Raw genomic sequence first — 18212 nt, forward strand, 5'->3', positions numbered from 1 at the left:
TAAAGTGCGTGCTATCAATGTTGATTACAGGACAGCAATGCGTAAAATCCTGTATGGATGATTTGAAAGCCCAAAAAATATAATTTAAAATTCAGACATTGGAATTTATAGTTTGAAAAAAAATTCATGAAACAACTGTGCCGGGATTTTCATGTTGAAGTGCAGCCATATAATAAGATAATTTAGCATAAGACGGCTCCTATTCTCCATAAATATCAACCAATGCTTTCTACTTTCCACACCATGCTTTCCTGTATGACACTGTATATTGAAATTGATCATTAACGGTTGTCACAATAGCTTCAACTTTAACACCGAGATCTTTCTCAATAATATGTCGGAGTAGTGTGCCAATCATCTTTCCACTGACATATTTGTGGTCTCGACTCAACCCCATAAACAAACATGTGTGAGGATCCTCATATTTTGTGATTTGAAAATATCCATATTTTTTCAACAATACAGCATGAAGCCTCCATTTACACTTTTGAACATTATCTGATGATGCGCATCGTACGGACCATAATTTCGAATGCGACTGAACTACATTGTATGTCCGATGCTTCATAATGTGACAAAGATCAACAGCTCTCCTTACATAATCTTTACTCTCAAATATTAGATATTTAGAAAATTCAGTCATCGAAGAGTCCCAAAATTGATTGTCAGAGTTCAATCTTCGACCAGCACTAACACAACCACCATCATCTAAATTTATATCATTAAAAAATTATAGGGGTCCGTGCAAATGAGGTTGAGGTTCTCCCACATTAATATTAGGCTGAATATTTTCATCATCATTCTCATCTTCTCCATCATCATCATTATTACTGCTACTGTTCTCATCCATCCAATAGTCTTCATCTCCACTTTCATCTGACTCAAAGCTTAGATTATCAGAATTTATTCCACCGACTACCCAATCATCGTTCCCTATATGAGTGTCGTCTCCTGCATTTACTACTACTTCTAGCAAAGGAGAAGTCACCATAGCAGAAGACACATGAGAAGTCACCATAGGACTCTGAATAATTGGACAACTAGGACCGACAGTAGTAGAATATTATTCTGCAAATATGGCTTCAACACTATCGATTTGCACCATAGGAGTTACGAAAGGTGAGGAAGGCCCAACATTATTGTCCGCTTGAGTTAAAACCGACTATAGTATTCAAAGCTCGGTACATCTTCCTTTTCAATATATAATTCTAAAAATCGATATTCTGAATATTTCAAAGAAAATATCAGCATTTCTTCGATATCTTCATCGTCATCAATTGAAACTAAGATATACTTGCTCTGCATTAACTGTCCCGACAGATTAGAAAATTTTTATTTTAATTTTATTTCATATTTTTCTTTATCTACAGGAATACTGCTGTATAAATTGTCCAATAATTCTTGACGTGATAATGATGAAGATACTCTAATCATCCGATTTGCAGGGTGACTGTACTGCACACCAGTTTCGTCATTCTATATCATGCCATCATAATACAATAGTACACGAACTCGAATATTGGCCATTTTCTTAAAAAAATCCATGACAAAATCAAAATCAAAAAATTTAGTATTACTAATTATTTTATCATTTTAAAAGATTTACATGATAAATACATCATATCATCAACAAATAGGTACAGATAGATCCTATCCCATTCGAAAATTATATTAATTATATAGATTAACTACATTAATCAAACGATATGCAAAAAGGACCGAAAAAATTTCGACAATATTTTTCCTTAGTTCTCCCCACATGACTGAAAATGTGTGAGGAGAACTAAAGAAAAATATTGTCCGAAATTTCTCTCGAACCCTCTACATATCGTTCGAATAATTTAATTACCTATAGAATTAAATATAATTCTCAAAATGTCCAAACTGGACAATCAATTAACCAATGTATATATTTTACGGTATCCATACAAAAATATATAATCAAATATATATTTTATACGGATATCGTAGAATATCCTATATTGGTCAACTGACAGGTCTACGTTTTCATGAAATACAATATATTTTAAAATTTTTAAATTAGGATCGAATCGAATTTTAAAATAAATCTGAATCTAACGAGATAAAAATAAAAAATAAAAAAATTGAAATAGAAGGGCACCGCAGGGCCGCACGGGCCCGCCATCGGATGGCCACCGCGGGGCCGCTGCTGGGGGCCCACCGCAAGGCCCGCCATCGGAGGGCCGTCACGGGGCCGCTGTCGGGGCCTGTCGTGGCCCGTCGCCGGGGTTCACCGTGGGGGGCCACTGTCGGGGCCGCCGTTGGGGGCTCGCCTCTGGGGGGCCACCGCTGGGGCCTGCCGCAAGGTCGCCGCTGGGGAAGGGCCACCACGGGTGGGGATGGGGTGGGGCGGTCGGCCAAGGGAAGGGAAGGGGCGGCCGCCGGCCGACTGTCGCCGACGGACCAAGGAAAAAGAGGGAGAGAGAGCGGAAGAGTGAAGGAAGAGGGAGAGAGAGAGGAAGAGGAAAGAGAGAGGGGGCCGGCCAAGGGAAGGGGATGGGCGGGGCGGCCGCCAATGACCCATCGGCGGACCAACCACATGGGGGGGCGCGCGGGACCGCCGCCGACCGGCTGTCACCGACGGGCCAAGGAAAAAGAGGGAGAGAGAGAGGAAGAGGGAAGGAAGAGGGAGAGAGAGAGGAAGAGGAAAGAGAGAGGGGGTCGGCCAAGGGAAGGGGAGGGGCGGGGCGGCCGTCGGTGGCCCTCCGATGGACCAACCACATGGGGGGCGCGCGGGACCGCCGTCGGCCGGCTGTCATCGACGGGCCAAGGAAAAAGAAATAGAGAGAGAGGAAGAGGGAAGGAAGAGGGAGAGAGAGAGGAAGAGAAAAGAGAGCGGGCGGCTGGCCAAGGGAAGGGGAGGGGCAGGGTGGCCGCCGGTGGACCAATCGGGGGGGCGCATGGGCCCGCCACCGGCCGTCTATCGCCGGCGGCTAAGAAAAAAAAGGGAGAGAGAAAGAGGAAGAGGGAGAGAAGAGGCAGAGAGAGAGGAAGAGGAAAGAGAGAAGAGGGAGCTCACCGCCGTCGGGAGCTCGCCGTCGGAGAGGAGAAAACGTCGGAGAAGCTGGAGAAATGCTGGAGAAGAGGGAGAAGAGGGGGGTTTCTTTTTCTTTTTTTTTGGGTCTTATGGTTGAAAAAGCCAAAAGAGATGGCATTTTCAAAAACGCCATTCCTTTTGACGTTTTATTTCAAATTTTTATTTTTTTATTTTTTCTCTTTTTTTATGATATTTTTAATTTTTTTAATTTTTTTTAGTTATTTTTATGTAATTTTTTAATAAAAAAATTAATTTAAAATGGAGATAGTAATTTGAAATGATAATTTTTTATTTGAATTAAAGTTAATTTTTTTAAAAAAATTATAATTATAATTTTTATTTTTTTATCATTTTTTTCTTTTATTCAGTTCTTTTATGGTATTTTTTTAATTTTTTGGAATTCAAATTAAAACTTTTATAATTTAAAATTTTAATTTTAATTTTCTTTCATTTTTACCCTTTTTGTCATTTTTTTAGGTATTTTTTTCCTTTGTTTGAAATATTTTTTAAAAAAATTAAATTTAAATTAATTTAGTAATTTGAAATGATGTTTTTTATTTGAATTATAATTAAAATTTTTATTTTTTTAAATTCAAAATTATAATTTTTATTTTTGAATTAGAATTAGAATTTTTATTTTTTTTCAATTCAATTCTGTAATTTGAAATGATATTTTGTATTTTAATTAAAATTAAAATTTTATTTTTTTTAAAATTCAAAATTATAATTTTTTTTAAAATTCAAAATTATAATTTTTATTTCTTTTTTCATTTTTTTCTTTTTTATGTCATTTTTTATTTTTTTAATTTTTTAAAATTTTTTGGGATATTTTTAAAAATAATTAATTTTAAATAAAAAAATTAATTTGAAATGATGTTTTTTATTTTAATTAAAATTAAATTTTTTATTTTTTAAAATTCATTCAAAATTATAATTTTTATTTTTTTCATTTCTTTCTCATTATTTTCTTCTTTTATGATATTTTTTTATTTTTTTAATTTTTTAAGATTTTTTTGAAGATATTTTTTTTTAAAAATTTAATTTTAAATGAGAAAAAAATTGAAATGATATTTTTTATTTGAATTAAAATTAAATTTTTTTTTTTTAAATTTAAAATTATAATTTTTATTTTTTTATTTTTTTTTATTTTTTTATGATATTTTTTTAAAAAATTAATTTGAAAAGGGGATTGTAATTTGGAATGATGATTTTTATTCGAATTAAAATTAAAATTTTTATTTTCTTAAAATTTAGAATTATAATTTCTATTTTTTTATTTTAATTTTTTTTAGATATTTTTTTAAAAACATAATTTGAAATGGGGATACTCATTTGAAATGATGATTTTTATTTTAATCAAAATTATAATTTTTATTTTTTTTATAAATTTAAAATTATATTTTTAATTTTTTTAATTTTTATTTTTTTTGAGAAAAAATAAAATCGTCAAATTAAATGATATTTTAAAAAATACCATTTGATTTAATGATTATAATTTTTTTTTATCATCTACGTGAAAAATGGAAGAAAAAAAGTGGGTAACGTGGCCATCATAAAATGTCATTTAATTCAAAATAATATTTTATTCTATTTATATTATTTTGATAAGTAAATTAAAAATTAAATTATTTTTATAAATAATTTTTTTTAAAATTAATTAGGTAAAGCACTCACCGAAACCGAACCCCTCATTAGGTTGGAACACGTTGATGGAAGATTGGGGAGACGGTTGTGTGTCTTGGCGGAAAAGGAATCTTCCAAGATTTCAACGCTCCCCCCACTTTCCGTTTCATGTCCCCTTCCCCCTCGCTTGCAGCCCCTTTGGTCGTTCCACCGATTTTATCCGCCGATGCTTTGTCTCCTCCTCTCTCTCCGCTGCCGCCGCTGAGGTCTCCCGCTGTCTATTTTCTTCTTGCCCTTTGAGCTTTTCGATCGCCGCCGATGGAGGGGAACAGCTGGAGGCCCGCCCAGGGGGAGCCGTCCGCCGCTGACGCCGCGGCCGGCGACTGGCGGAACCAGCTACAGCACGATGCGCGGGAGAGGATCGTCAAAAAGATGTGAGTGGATCTCGGGCCCTTTTCTTGCTTCTTGCTTTTTAGGTTTAGATGAATCCGACCCATGCCCTGGATCATTAATTCGACCGGTGGGCTTGTAAATCTTGATATCTTGGTATTTTCTTGGTGGGTATGGGATGATCTGCTGATTACCATAAGAAATTTTGATTTTGTTGGCACTAGTTCTTATTTTTGTTATGCATGATTAATTTTGGAGGTAGAAGAACCCAAACCACAATAGTCACTGCTCAATTTTCTTTACTTGATGGAGATGATGGAGTTTTGGACCGTAGATAGGACACCAAGTTCCCTCAAGGAATCCCCTGTCGCTATATCTATATCTATATCTATATATCTATCGAGAGAGAGAGAGATAAGAAGGGGATAAGATTGTAAGAAGAAGAAAGGGAGGGAATATTTGTCTGCGCTTGTTAAGAAAGGTATCAAAAATTGCGTTTATTTATGTTTTTAAGTTGATAGGTCTGAACGAGTTCATGGGTAGAAATCTTGTTCTTAGAGTAACCTTCGTTATATATGGATGAGTCCTCATCAACAATATCTATGCAGGCACACAGTTTTCTTGTTAATAGTTTCTTCATGAGATTCAACTCCATTATCAGCGGCATTTACTGTTTGTTTTTCTTCTTCTTCTTCTTCTTCTTTTCAGAATGGACACTTTAAAGAGACACTTGCCTATTTCTGTGCCGGAAGGCTTAAATGAACTTCAGAAAATTGCGGTACGATTTGAAGAGAAGATATATAACGCAGCTACAAGCCAGGTACATTCATTTACCTGAATCTCAAACTTCTCTTATGCTTATTTTATGATGTAAGATGGATCATTCGTGCTATAAGCAATTAATCATCATTCTTTCTTAGTAAGCGTTCCTACAAATTTAAAGTTACAGCTGCAGCCTTGCTCTAGTGTATGTTCTGGAAAATGTCCTTCGTGTTTGGCCTGGGGAACACAACAGACTGCTGAAACTGGCTACTGTTTTGTCATCAAATGATTTAGTCACCATGCACATGCAGATTTGTGAAGTAATCAAGGTACCCTTATCTGAATATGTTTGTTTATTTACAATTCATACGAGGTAACTATCATATTGGAATTGATGAGATTGGTGGAATTGAAGGTGTTGAGCAGCAAACACTCCAACGAATTTGTCTTCCATTTGGAATTAAATAGGGGAAATTAACATTACTGATGAAGTGTAGTACAAAGAGCAATGCAGTTCTCATGTTAAAATGTTTGAGATTGGTGGAATTGAAGATGTTTACAGCAAGAACCCTCACAAGGAATTGTTGGCCATTTGTAATTCAACAGCGTGAATTACTACTAATGATGTAACATCGTACAAAGATCGATATGTTTGTTTTTGTACAATTCTCATCAAGATGTAGCATGTCAAGATCATCGAGACGGTGGAGTTGTGGAATTTGGCCTTTTGGAGCTGAGTAGTAGTGTGAATTGATACTAATGATGTGGTGCAATAGCGAAAAATGTATGTTATTGTAAGTGGAAAGAGCTGAGGGGAAAGGTTGATTTGTCTTCCTTCGTTTTCTATGGCTACCTGCATGCCTTTAGGAGAATGGGAGAGGGGCTGGTAAGAGATTGAAGGAGTTCAATTGCTTGATGAAATATGAAAATGCACGGTCTATGCTTATGAGGTGCATTTGTTAAGCTCGTAGTCAAATCTCAATAAAAACATATGGGAGAAGCTAGACTTTTTGTAAATTAATGAGTTGGTTGGGTATCATGATTTAGCATGCTGAGAGGCCAGTTATAGGAACTATTGTTACTTTTTTACTTGTTGGTAGTTATTTCATCTAGTGGAGAAAAAGAAGGAAAAAATCAATGTCCTGCAGCTCTTGCTGAACTTCCACATATTTCCTTGACTTGAGCATGGCTACTTGATCTACTTGATGTTGGCAGCTGTCTGCTGTTTGCTAATCTTCCATATTGCAAGTCATGCTTTTGATTTTCTTTGACTGATATGTGTTGTTCGGCCAGGAATAGCGGGTTTAGATAATCAAATTCTGCTAATTATAAAGGCTTGATTTAAAATGTAGATGTATTATGGTAAGTATTTCGATAGCTAGTCTGGGCGAGTCAAACTGTAGGTGAAGCGAATATATTCATCCACAAGGTGGACAGACGAGTCTCCTTGTTGTGCATATTCCTTCTCTTCCTCCAAAAAAAGGCTTTATATGTGTTTCCTCTCATTCTCATTAATTTGAATTGTCAGCTCTCATGGGAAGTAATATTTCTGATATTGCAGCCTGATTATCTGAGGAAAATTTCTCTGAAAATGCTTTCAATAGAGACAAAGACTCAGCATACTCCTCCAATTAACTCTTCAATGCCAAACACCACCATTCCGAACCAAAATCCTACAGATCAAGGTATTGACGTGATAGAACATATTGCTTCATATTAATGCAATGTCATAAAAGATTTAAATGAGACATTTGGGTATTGGAGTACTTGTATGCTTGGCATCTAAAAGAAACTCACAGATACTGCTCCATTTGTTTTAACATCTAATTGTTTGTTTTCACTTTTTATTTTGACTTATAGTCGACATGAAGCAGATAATTCTCTGAGCTTTTTCTACAAATGAAATATCATTTGGTGTTGCACCATGTGCATTCTTTCCCTACCTCTAAGTACAATTTTATTTGGTTCCTTTTTTCTGTATAATTGGCATCCACTATTGTTTCTTGATATGTTTTTCTCATCCTTTTTAGTTCTTGTTCCATGCCTATTGTTTAATAGCTCGAATGGGTCCAAGTAGGACAATATCATGGAGACCTTGAACCATATTTAACCTGACCCAGTATCATATTGGGATTCTTTGTCCCATGTACCCACTGACATTTTAACTGCCCCGACTGGCCAAACCCATGCAACATGATGCATACCCAAACTAACTAAGACATTTTGACCAATCCTTGCAACTCTTGATGCATCAAACTGAGGTGAATATTACAAATATTACCAAAAGGACATCGATTGTTCTCAAAATCTTTCCACCAAGTTCAAGAATCAACCTGATCCAAATAAAACTTTATTCTCATCACGTGAGTACAGTCAAAACTTTGACCTGTATCTGACATGTTTAATGTCTGGGTCAAAAAATTTGACCTGTGCATAACCCAAACTAAAATCCCTGTCCTAAATCTGACCTAAATAGAAGCAGGTCAGGTTGACCTTTGGTTTTGCTTCCACTGCTTTGTCAGACTTAATGACAAAATAGATGAATACAAATATAGTCTCCTATGTTGTTAAACTGCATAAATGGATTGAAATGTCAATAGCTTACAACTAAAGGAGTTCAATGGACTTGCAAAAAGAAAATGTTAACATATTACTTATTTTGCTTATGTTGGTTAGGGGCCTGTATGATATATGTCAAGCATTAATACAGAAAATTTTGTTAGACACTTGAAAACTTGCAACGAACATGCTTTAATGTCCATTAATCCCTACCCTTTTATAATTGTTTTAAACATGGTTCTCAGAATCGTCTCGAATCGGGCGGTTCGGGGCATGCCGAACTGGACCGGTGGGGAAGCGGGCACATGCCAGTATCGGAGAAGAAAGAGAGAAAAACAGAGGCAGAGAGAGAGGAGAGGGAGAGGCCGTCGGAAGCCGGTGGTGGCCCTCTGTAGCCGTCGAAGGGTGGCGGAAGCCGTCGCGGCTCGGTTTGCACGATGGGGCTGTCTCAACGAGCGAGAAAGAGAGAGAGGGGGGACCATTGGAGATGGGAGGACAGGACGGCGGAAAGGCCGCTGGAGGTCTTTGGGTGGCTGCCATGGCCATTGGGCGGCATAAGTGGCGCGAGTGGAGTCGCAGAAGCGGTGGGCGTCGGCCTTTTTTTAAAGGAGAAGAAGAACAATGAAGCCGGCACTTCGTTTGCCGGCTTCACTTTTCAGAATTTTTTTAAAAAAAATTAAAAATGGTGAAGTCGGCAATCGATTTGCCTGCTTTACTATTTCCAATTTTTTTAAAAAAAGATCAAAAACAAGGAAGCCGGCAAACTCATTGCCGGCTTCACTGTTATCGGATTTTTTTAAAAAAGCTTGTGAAATAGGGGCGATCGCCCTTGTTTCACACTGCGGAACCGCAGGCGGCGTTTACGCTGCTAGACAGCCATGTCGGCCAATCGGAGGCCCTTTGGTGGCCTCTCCGACAGACCCCCCTCTCTCTTTCTCTTCCTTTCTCCCTCTTCCTCTTTTTTCCTCTCTTTCTCTCTTTTTCTCTTCCTCGGAACGTCCCTTTGTCGGTTCGCTCCTGTCCGATCCGGTATGGAACTGTACCAAGCCGTGCCGTCGGTCAACCGGAATGGCCACCGGTATCGGAACTGAGAACTTTGATTTTAAATGCTTCTTTCTTTGAAACAGACATGCTTTGACGTGACATTTTTTTTTTCTTTGACCAATCTTTTTAGCATCCTATGGCATGTCTAGGATGCATTCTAAAAAACTAATTGACATGTAGAGTACTTGCATATACCTTAACTAAAGAAGTCTAACGTAAAAATTAACATGAATTAACATTATACTAGATTAAGTAAACAGTCACAACAAAGAAACTCAACTTCTAAAGCATCTACGATAAGAAACTTTACCATTGTTTCTAAGAATAATAAGTGCGATTTAAATGGATGAATGATATGATGGGTGAATAAACAACAAATGGGAACATGGATATTCGTACAAACTCAGCATGGTTACCAAATTAATAATAAATTAACTAAAAACAGCTCTTATTTGCACTATAAATTATTATTTCTTTATGAAATCTGATTTGAATTTAACAATTTTACAAAGCAACTGACTTGGGCATGTGAAATTTTCTCTGCCACTTGACAATATCTGATATTGAAATAAACTAGCACTCAATCCCCGCATTGCGGGGGTTTAATTGATAATCATAATAACATTTTTTTTTTATGCTATTAATGTTAGCAAGTCCAAAAATCAAGAATGGTACAAGGTAGGTTTCTGCTCCTCCTTTCAAAAGAAATGCAATCAGAACCTTTAAACTAAAAAATCTGGAAGGAAACAAATTACACTAGATTCCGATTCTTAGAGATATTAGAAAACAAAGCTGTAGAAAGGATTCTGTTCATAAGAGTCTTCAGGCTTTATATTGTACTGCAGCACTTGGGAGAAACTCTAATAATCCAGCTACATAGTGAACAGGACCATTATGAATTCTGAAATTTAGCTCTTCGCAGGCTGTTGAAACTTGAAACTTTCAATCAAGTCAAGAAAAAAAAAAAAAAAAGATGTTGCTTATATTAGGTGTCTACCATTTCAATCCATCTTTCAGTTAGTTTAATAAACTGACAACCAATCTAATAAAGATTGCAAACCATTTTCAGCTGCACTAAGTCAAATAGAAACCCGGTGCCAATAAGCATTGAAGAGAATTTGTTTTGGGGGTCAAGGATTATAACAATATTCTTGCCAAGGCTATTGGCCAGAGGACTGATCAGGTTATTTAGCGAATTCGTCTTCTAACATTATCAAAGTTAATCCTTATAGTAAATGGATAACATTAAAACAACTCTTTAAGAAACAACACAGAAAAAGAAACTGCAAATTACAAAAAATAAAATCAATTCTGAGAAAAAAATTCATCTATTCAAACTAAATGGAAAAATCGCTGTCCACATCTTGAGCAGCATCATTTGCATCACAATATCTGTAATCTTTTTATTTCTCCAGCCAACATGATCAAAATTTGGAGAACTGCGGAATTACTCATCTGAAGAGCTAGATTAAAGCTTTTTCCAATACCTACAACACCAATGATAAAGAAGTGAAGGCACTGCATAAGCTCATAGGCACTACCTAAGGTTTCTTTTGCTTTTCTTGTGTATTTTTCAGGTTTCGCCTATTACCTTCCTTGCTGATGTCCGCTATATGAATCTTGCCCGGTGTGGTGACTCTAAATAAAAATGGAACTATATCTATAGAACACCGCCACATCAAATCAACTAACCATTTAAACAACCATTACATAATTGAAAGCAATTAGGAAATGAAGGCATCATAAATTCATGAACCCATCCAAAACAATCAATAGAAAATAACAACAAAACATAATTTGAATAACAAATTATTGCATGATCAACATCAATTTTCCCTTGTGACAGCCTCAACATTATACTAAAATCCTATTTGATTATTTAGTTTCAATAGGAACTGATATGCCTTCTGTTTAAAAAAAGATTATAGGCCTTATTTTGAATATGTCATGGCTCAAAGGGGGGCATTTACATGTATACAAATTGTCATTATAAAACAGACATATATTTTGATTTTGATTTGATACAAACAGTCTTGTGTGGATAGCAAAATTGAAACTTATATTTGGCTTCTTTGAAACTTCCATGTAGCTTAATACCAAGCACCATTACCAATCAAGCCAACGATATGCCAATCTATTCTAGGCATAGCAAATTTCAGTCTCAAGTTTCAAATATCAGGCTGTAGTTTAGCTAGCTAACGAATCATCTATGTAATAATATTAGAAGTCTAAAACATATAATATGAATTCTGTGCGGAATTTCTGCAAAACCAATTGAAGATAATTTCTGCAAAATACTGGCCTTATTTTGAATATGTCATGTTTCAAAAGGGGGCATTTACATATGTACACACTGTCATTATAAAACAGACATGTATTTTGATTTTGATTTAATACAAATAGTCTTGTGTGGATAGCAAAATTGAAACTTATATTGGCTTCTTTGAAACTTCCATGTAGCTTAATACCAAGTACCATTACCAATCAAGCCAACGATATGCCAATCTATTCTAGGCATGGCAAATTTCATTCTCAAGTTTCAAATATCAGGCTGCAGTTTAGCTAGCTAACGAATTATCTATGTAACGATATTAGAAAGTCTAAAACGTATAACATGAATTCTGTGCAGAATTTCTGCAAAATCAATTGAAGATAATTTTTTTTTATGAATCAACATGAAATCTGCCTTTTAAACCCTATTGCATAGTAAATGCTTCTGAATTAAAATGCTTCAAGAAGTCATCTTAAGACGAAAAACCGAATGCTTCATGATAGTTACCTCTAAAATTTCCAATTATATGATAGTGAAAATATTCCTAAAAATTGAAACAACAGTGATTCAAACTAAAAATTCCTTGAATATCTCATAATTGAAATATGATCACCAAAATTAGAGAGAGAGAGAGCATGCCTTGGTGTTGGTGGAATATAATGGAAAGCTTTAGCTTCTGATCGGTGGTAGAGAGTAAGGTAGGCCGGCTATTCGATCATGGTTGGCATTAGCAACCATTGGCAAATTCTTTGTTTTTTTCTTTTATTTATTGTTTTGATCAAATTCTTCTATTGACAGCAGAGAAAGAGAAAGATTTTTCTTTTCTAAATTTAATAGATTAGAGAGTGAAAATGAGGACCGTAAAGGATGGTGCATTTGGCTTTTTTGTTTTGATAAGGTTTTGGTCATAATGTCTTAAGATGAGAAAAATTTGAGAATTTTAAGAGACTTTGTTGTTTTCAATGCAAATGTTCATGAACATGAAAAAGCCATAAATAATCAATTAATGTAATATATTACTTTTTGGTATTTTGACTTTACACTTAACACAATACTATTACTATACATCACATAATTCAACTAATCACATAATTCATCTTTTGAGTCATACTTATGTGGCATCTTGAGATTATGTTTAAAATCCAACTTGTCAACACCACATTTCACCTTAAATCACTTGCTTTTCATTTTACTAATATTACCAGAGAAATGGTGGAAAAAATAAAAGGCAAAACCTTTTCTCATGTAGATTGATTAATTTTTTTCCTTTTTCTCTTTTTGGAATTCTGAACTCTCACTATATAGTTTTTTTTTTTTTTTAAATATAGTGGCCCCCTATTCACCTCTACCATGCCTCCATCGAAAATGTCACCTGCCGGCGGTCCCCATCATGTAGCCCCTAACATCGTTTTCATGAGAATAGAGCCCCATAAATTGAAAATTTTTGTAGCCAAAGAAGAATCCTTTTGATCAAAAATTCCCAAACCCTACAAAATATCATGCTTCTACCCAGATTAAGTTTTCAAAACCTCAGGGGACCAACCCACACCACCACAACTCGCACAAAATCCCATATACTTCAGAAAAAACCCAATTGGAACCTAAGAAACCCCTATAATCTTTCTTAAGTGCTCTCTTTTTTTCCTGGAGATTGCTGAAAAAGATAATGAATTAAAAAGAAAAAGAAGTGAAAAGGAAAAAAAGAATGATCATCTATGTGGGGAAAGGACTTATCCTTAAATTTTTTTCCATCTTTCTTTTATTTTCATTTTTTTTTCCTATGTTTTCCCCCATTTTTTTCTATTTTTTCCGTCCTCAGGAGTCCCAACCGGGTGGGAGGCTTAGAACGGCTGAATGGGGAAGTTTAGATGATGGTTGGGGTTTTGTGTTGGGTAATTTTTTTTTCCTTTTGTTTCTTTTTTTTGTTTTCATTTCTTTCTCTTTTTCAGAGATCTATGGGAAGGAAAGCACTTAAGGGAGATCGGAGGGGAAGGCCGATGCCGGTGACGATCTGGAGGAAGGTGACAGCGGAGACCGGCAGGAGGTAGCGGTCGGAGAGCAGGGAGGAGGTAGGCATCTCTCTTTTTCGGAGATCTGTGGGAAGGAAAGTACTTAAGGGAGATTGGAAGGGGAAGCCCGACATTGGAGACGATGGGGAGGAAGGCGATGGTGAAGACTGATGGGAGGTGATAGTGAGGAGAGCAAGGAGGAGATGGGCGTCCGCAAGGGCTCAAGAAGGTTCGAGAGGGCTCGAGAAAGGTTCGAAGAAAAAGAAAGAAAAAGAAAAAAATACTGCTAGAGAAAAAAACCATCGTGGAGAGTTCAGAGCTCGACATATGGCGCACTGGGAGAGCTCTGAGCTCGACACATATCAACATGGGATTTCACCTCTGATACTCGTTTATCATTTTACTAATATTATATAGATGGTTGTAGAGTTTTCATTAGCATATTTTGAGATTTATTACTTTTTTGATATAAAATCATTTTCCACGAAACACACTAATGTTGCTAATTTTCATGCAAAATTGCATGGAATTGTTGAAGAAGGTGCATATTTTTTTCTAGCAGAAATCATCCACTTTTTGTATATTCCTGACCACATAAAAATCCAAAACATGGACAAACCAAATCTTATTTCTTTGCATTGACAATTCTTAGTTCAAAGAATCCAATGTAGGATACGTGCTAATGTATATTGGGTTTTGCTCCCATTTCTTTAAGCTTGTTGTGCAACAAAGTGGATAGGTTTTCTGACTACCAAGTATCAACCTCTTTATGCCTTATGGTAAGTCTCTTCCTTCTCTAAAGATGCCTAAACTAGGTACATCCTGTATTACATATGCTCTAGGGTGCTGGTGCATGCGTAAACACTGGATCCTTTGTGTATCCAGGAATTTCTTCTTATGAACCCATGTGTGCATGTCTTTTTTTAAACTATTGGTGCAGATGTGTAAGCTAAACGAAGGGTCCAAGTAAGGGTATAAAATTGATCCATGAGGTTGATGATAGGTGGAGAGCCAGTTGTAAAATGCTTTCTAACTCTGGTAAATAATACTTTAATACTAGATCCAACTTTTTATGGATGGCATAAAGCTTTGTTGATTAAAGTTTGCTGAGGGAGGATAATTACTCGCATGATGAACTTTTCTTCTTCATTGCTTTCAAAAATTCTGTCAACTAACAACCATCTTGGTATCTTTGTAACAACGGTGTCAGTCGGCAATCAAGGGCAATCATTAGCAATTCCCATGGTTAATCCGTTTCCAGCCAGGCAACAACTTTTACCGCAAAACCTTCAAAATAACACGTCAACTGCTGTGCAAAGTTCTGCCAACCTGCCTTCTGCGCTATCATCTATCGCAGGTCTTGGTCAGTCCAATATATCCAGTGTTGGTCAGACATCCAACCTGCAGAACATGCCTGGAATATCACAGAACTCTGTAAGTAATTCTGTAGGGCAAGGTGCAGCACCAGATATTTATGCCAATGTGCAAAGGCAAATGCAGGGAAGGCAGTACCAGCAGCACGTAACTTCCGAACAGCAGCAGCAATCTCAGAATCAGCTTATTTACCAGCACCAGCTTCAACAACAGTTACTAAAACAGAAGTTGCAGCATTGTTCACTCCTGCAACCGCATATGCAACAGCAGCAGCAGGAACAGTCTCTGTTGCGGCCAACGCAACTGCAATCTTCTCAACAGTCTCTGATACAAATGCCATCAGGTCTTCAGTCAGGTCAGTCGACTATTCAGCAGACACAGCCTACAACAATGCAGTCAGCAGTGCAACCTGTCTTTCAACAGATTCAACTGAATTCAATCCAGCAATCAGTACCATCTTTGCTTCAGCAACATCCACAATCAGTTGCGAGACAACAGCAACAACAAGAAGCACAGCCTTCTATTCATCAACAAACACCTTCACTTCAGCGACAGCCAACTCCAGTTCCTCAGCAATCAAATTTACCATTGCAGCAACAGATAGTGGGGCAGCAAGCCGATATTTCAAATACGCAGCAAGCGCAGCTGCTTGGACAACAAAGTAGTGTCCAAGACATGCAACGGCCTTGGCAGCAGAGACGGCCAGTTCAGCAGAATAGTCTCTTGGGCATGCAACAGCCTCAGCAGATGTTAAATCAGCAAAGTATTTATTTACATCAGGAGCAGCAGTTAGGCCCCCAAATCAGCTTATTAGGGCTGCAGCAACAGCAGCTGCAGCAGCAACAGCTACTTGGATTCCTTGCTAATGTTTCAAACGTGCAGCCACATCAGCACTCGGTGCATATTTTGCAACAATCTAAGATGGTTACACAACAACAGCAGCAAACCCAGCAGACACCATTGGCATTGTTGCAACCACAAGGTCAAGAATCCCAACATCAGTCATCACCACAGCAACTCATTTCTCAAATTCAATCTGAGCCTGTACAGTTGCAACAACAATTGGCAATGCAACAACAACCAAATTCCTTGCAGCAAGGGCTTCAAACTCCAAGTGCCTTGCTTCGGTCTCAGAATGCAATTGAGCAGCAGAAGCATTTTATCCAGGCACAAAGAGTGCTTCGAGATGTCTCCTCCAATAGTAAGTCATGAAATTTATAAATTTTCCTTGATCTCCTGCACATAACCAATGGATATTACTTATATGAACCTGACTTTTTCTTCACACTCCTTTTGGTTATTTTATATTATTTGTAAAGTGATTTGCTACTCCATTGTATATTTCTACCAACTGACTTGATGCTTAATCACATTCCCAATGTTCTTGTTACCTAGTGTGAGGCAAGAGTGATGAAGCAGCAAGCCATTTCTCAAAAAATTAGAAAGATAGGGAGCCTAGGAAAAAAAAAATCACACAGGACTATATGAAAGAACAAATAACAATTCATTCACTTATTTCTTGTTGTACCTCATGAACTGCATGAGACACAGTTTTAAGAAAAAAGGAAAAGAAAAAAGGAGCTGATTGCACTAACTATAAAGTGGGCAGTGTGCTGTCTATAATAGGAGTTATACAATAAGGCATAGTGGAAGCATCCTGAAGTGGGTTTTATTGCATGCTTGAGATTCTGAAGTTGATGCTACACCCAACTTGGAGAATTCTGCATATACCAAAAGTGGGTGAGGTGGACTACCAAAAATGTTTCTGATTGTGATTTGAATTGTCCACTGACGGGATTGCCTCCATGTCATGTGAATAGTTATTTGATGCTAATTTCTAATGAGTCAAACCTTGCTGTCCAAGACTGGCAGGTACGGAATAGTGATTATGTTTGGTAAAGATTGGCAAGCAGTCCTGATGACATTAGTACTTGATAAAGTGGTTGCTTTGCTTTTTACTAATAAAACAGTCTCTATTTCTGCTTTCTGAGCTCTTTAATTAGGTCTTGTGGATTGCCTTTGTTGCTTTGCCTTGTCTCTTTTTAACATTTATAAGTTTCTTGATTCTGGCCCTTGGTTTCCTGTTGTAACATTTTAATATGCTCACAACTTTTACATGTATGCTCTGCTTGGTTTTCAGCAGCTGCATTCCATTGCTGTGAATTGCACAATATTTTATGTTCTTGTTTTTAGAATTTCAAACCCAGGAGTTGCATATTTTCCTGAAGCCCTATCGAGCTGGTAACTTGCCTTCCTCTCCTTTTTGGCTAGCTTATATTTTTTACCTAGTCTATCTGTTTTGTCTGTTTGTCCTGGGTCCACTGTTTGCCTTTTAGCCTCTTTAACCTTGTTACTATCTGGTGCTTGGTTTGCTTCCAACTGTAACCGCATTCAGATCATTACTTTCTCCCTTAGGTTTTAAGTTTGCTAGTGCCAACAACCATGCTGTATGGTTAGATACTCTTCATTCATACTGGAAAAGGTCATAACATTAGTGGTCTCATTAATGAATTATTTCTTATTCATCTGCAATTTATGATCCTGCCTATAATCCCTAGCCATCATAATTGATGATGCTCTAGGATTGAGAATGATATTTGTCTGGCTGTTAATTACACTGCAGAAATTATATTTCCTGACGCATGCCTGCCAGTTCTATTCAATCATGCAGGATTGTGCATTTTGTTGTGTCATTTTCTTTCTATTACGTGTTCTTCAATCTTGTCTTGCTCCATTGTTGAGATACATTTTCTCGGAAAATAACTCATGATTTTAAAGAATCTCTGACCATACTTATGCCATGCTGAACAAATTGTCCACAAAATTGTGTAATGATCTGAAAAGGCTAGCATATCCATGATATGATAAAGTGACAGGCTTGCTTTAAGTATTTCACTAGGACTGAAGGTTAAGTGTTCTTTATTTGTAAGTGATTGCATAATAATTCTTGCAGTTCCTCCTTTGTTCCTTGTACATCACAAAATGTCATGCTTGTTTGAAAACCTTTAGGAAATTTTAGTTAATATAAATTATTTCTTCATTTGTTTGAGCTGATTCATCCCACCACTTGAAAATTGAAAAGGTTTTTGCCAAATGATTGTATTACAGGCTGAATTTCCAT

The 18212-nt window shown here is 36.7% G+C and overlaps 1 protein-coding gene across 1 annotated transcript in view; it reads left to right on the plus strand.

Moving 5' to 3' along the window:
- Window positions 1-4777: 4777 nt before the first annotated feature.
- LOC105055807 (mediator of RNA polymerase II transcription subunit 15a) overlaps window positions 4778-18212 on the plus strand; it is a 37698-nt gene continuing 24263 nt past the window's right edge. The window contains 4 exon segments of the mRNA XM_073246843.1: window positions 4778-5115; window positions 5780-5891; window positions 7395-7518; window positions 14928-16292. Coding sequence (XP_073102944.1) covers window positions 5000-5115; window positions 5780-5891; window positions 7395-7518; window positions 14928-16292 — 1717 coding nt within the window. The 5' untranslated portion in view covers window positions 4778-4999.

Source organism: Elaeis guineensis, chromosome 12 (genome assembly GCF_000442705.2).
Source record: "Elaeis guineensis isolate ETL-2024a chromosome 12, EG11, whole genome shotgun sequence".
NCBI classification, from domain to species: Eukaryota; Viridiplantae; Streptophyta; class Magnoliopsida; order Arecales; family Arecaceae; genus Elaeis; species Elaeis guineensis.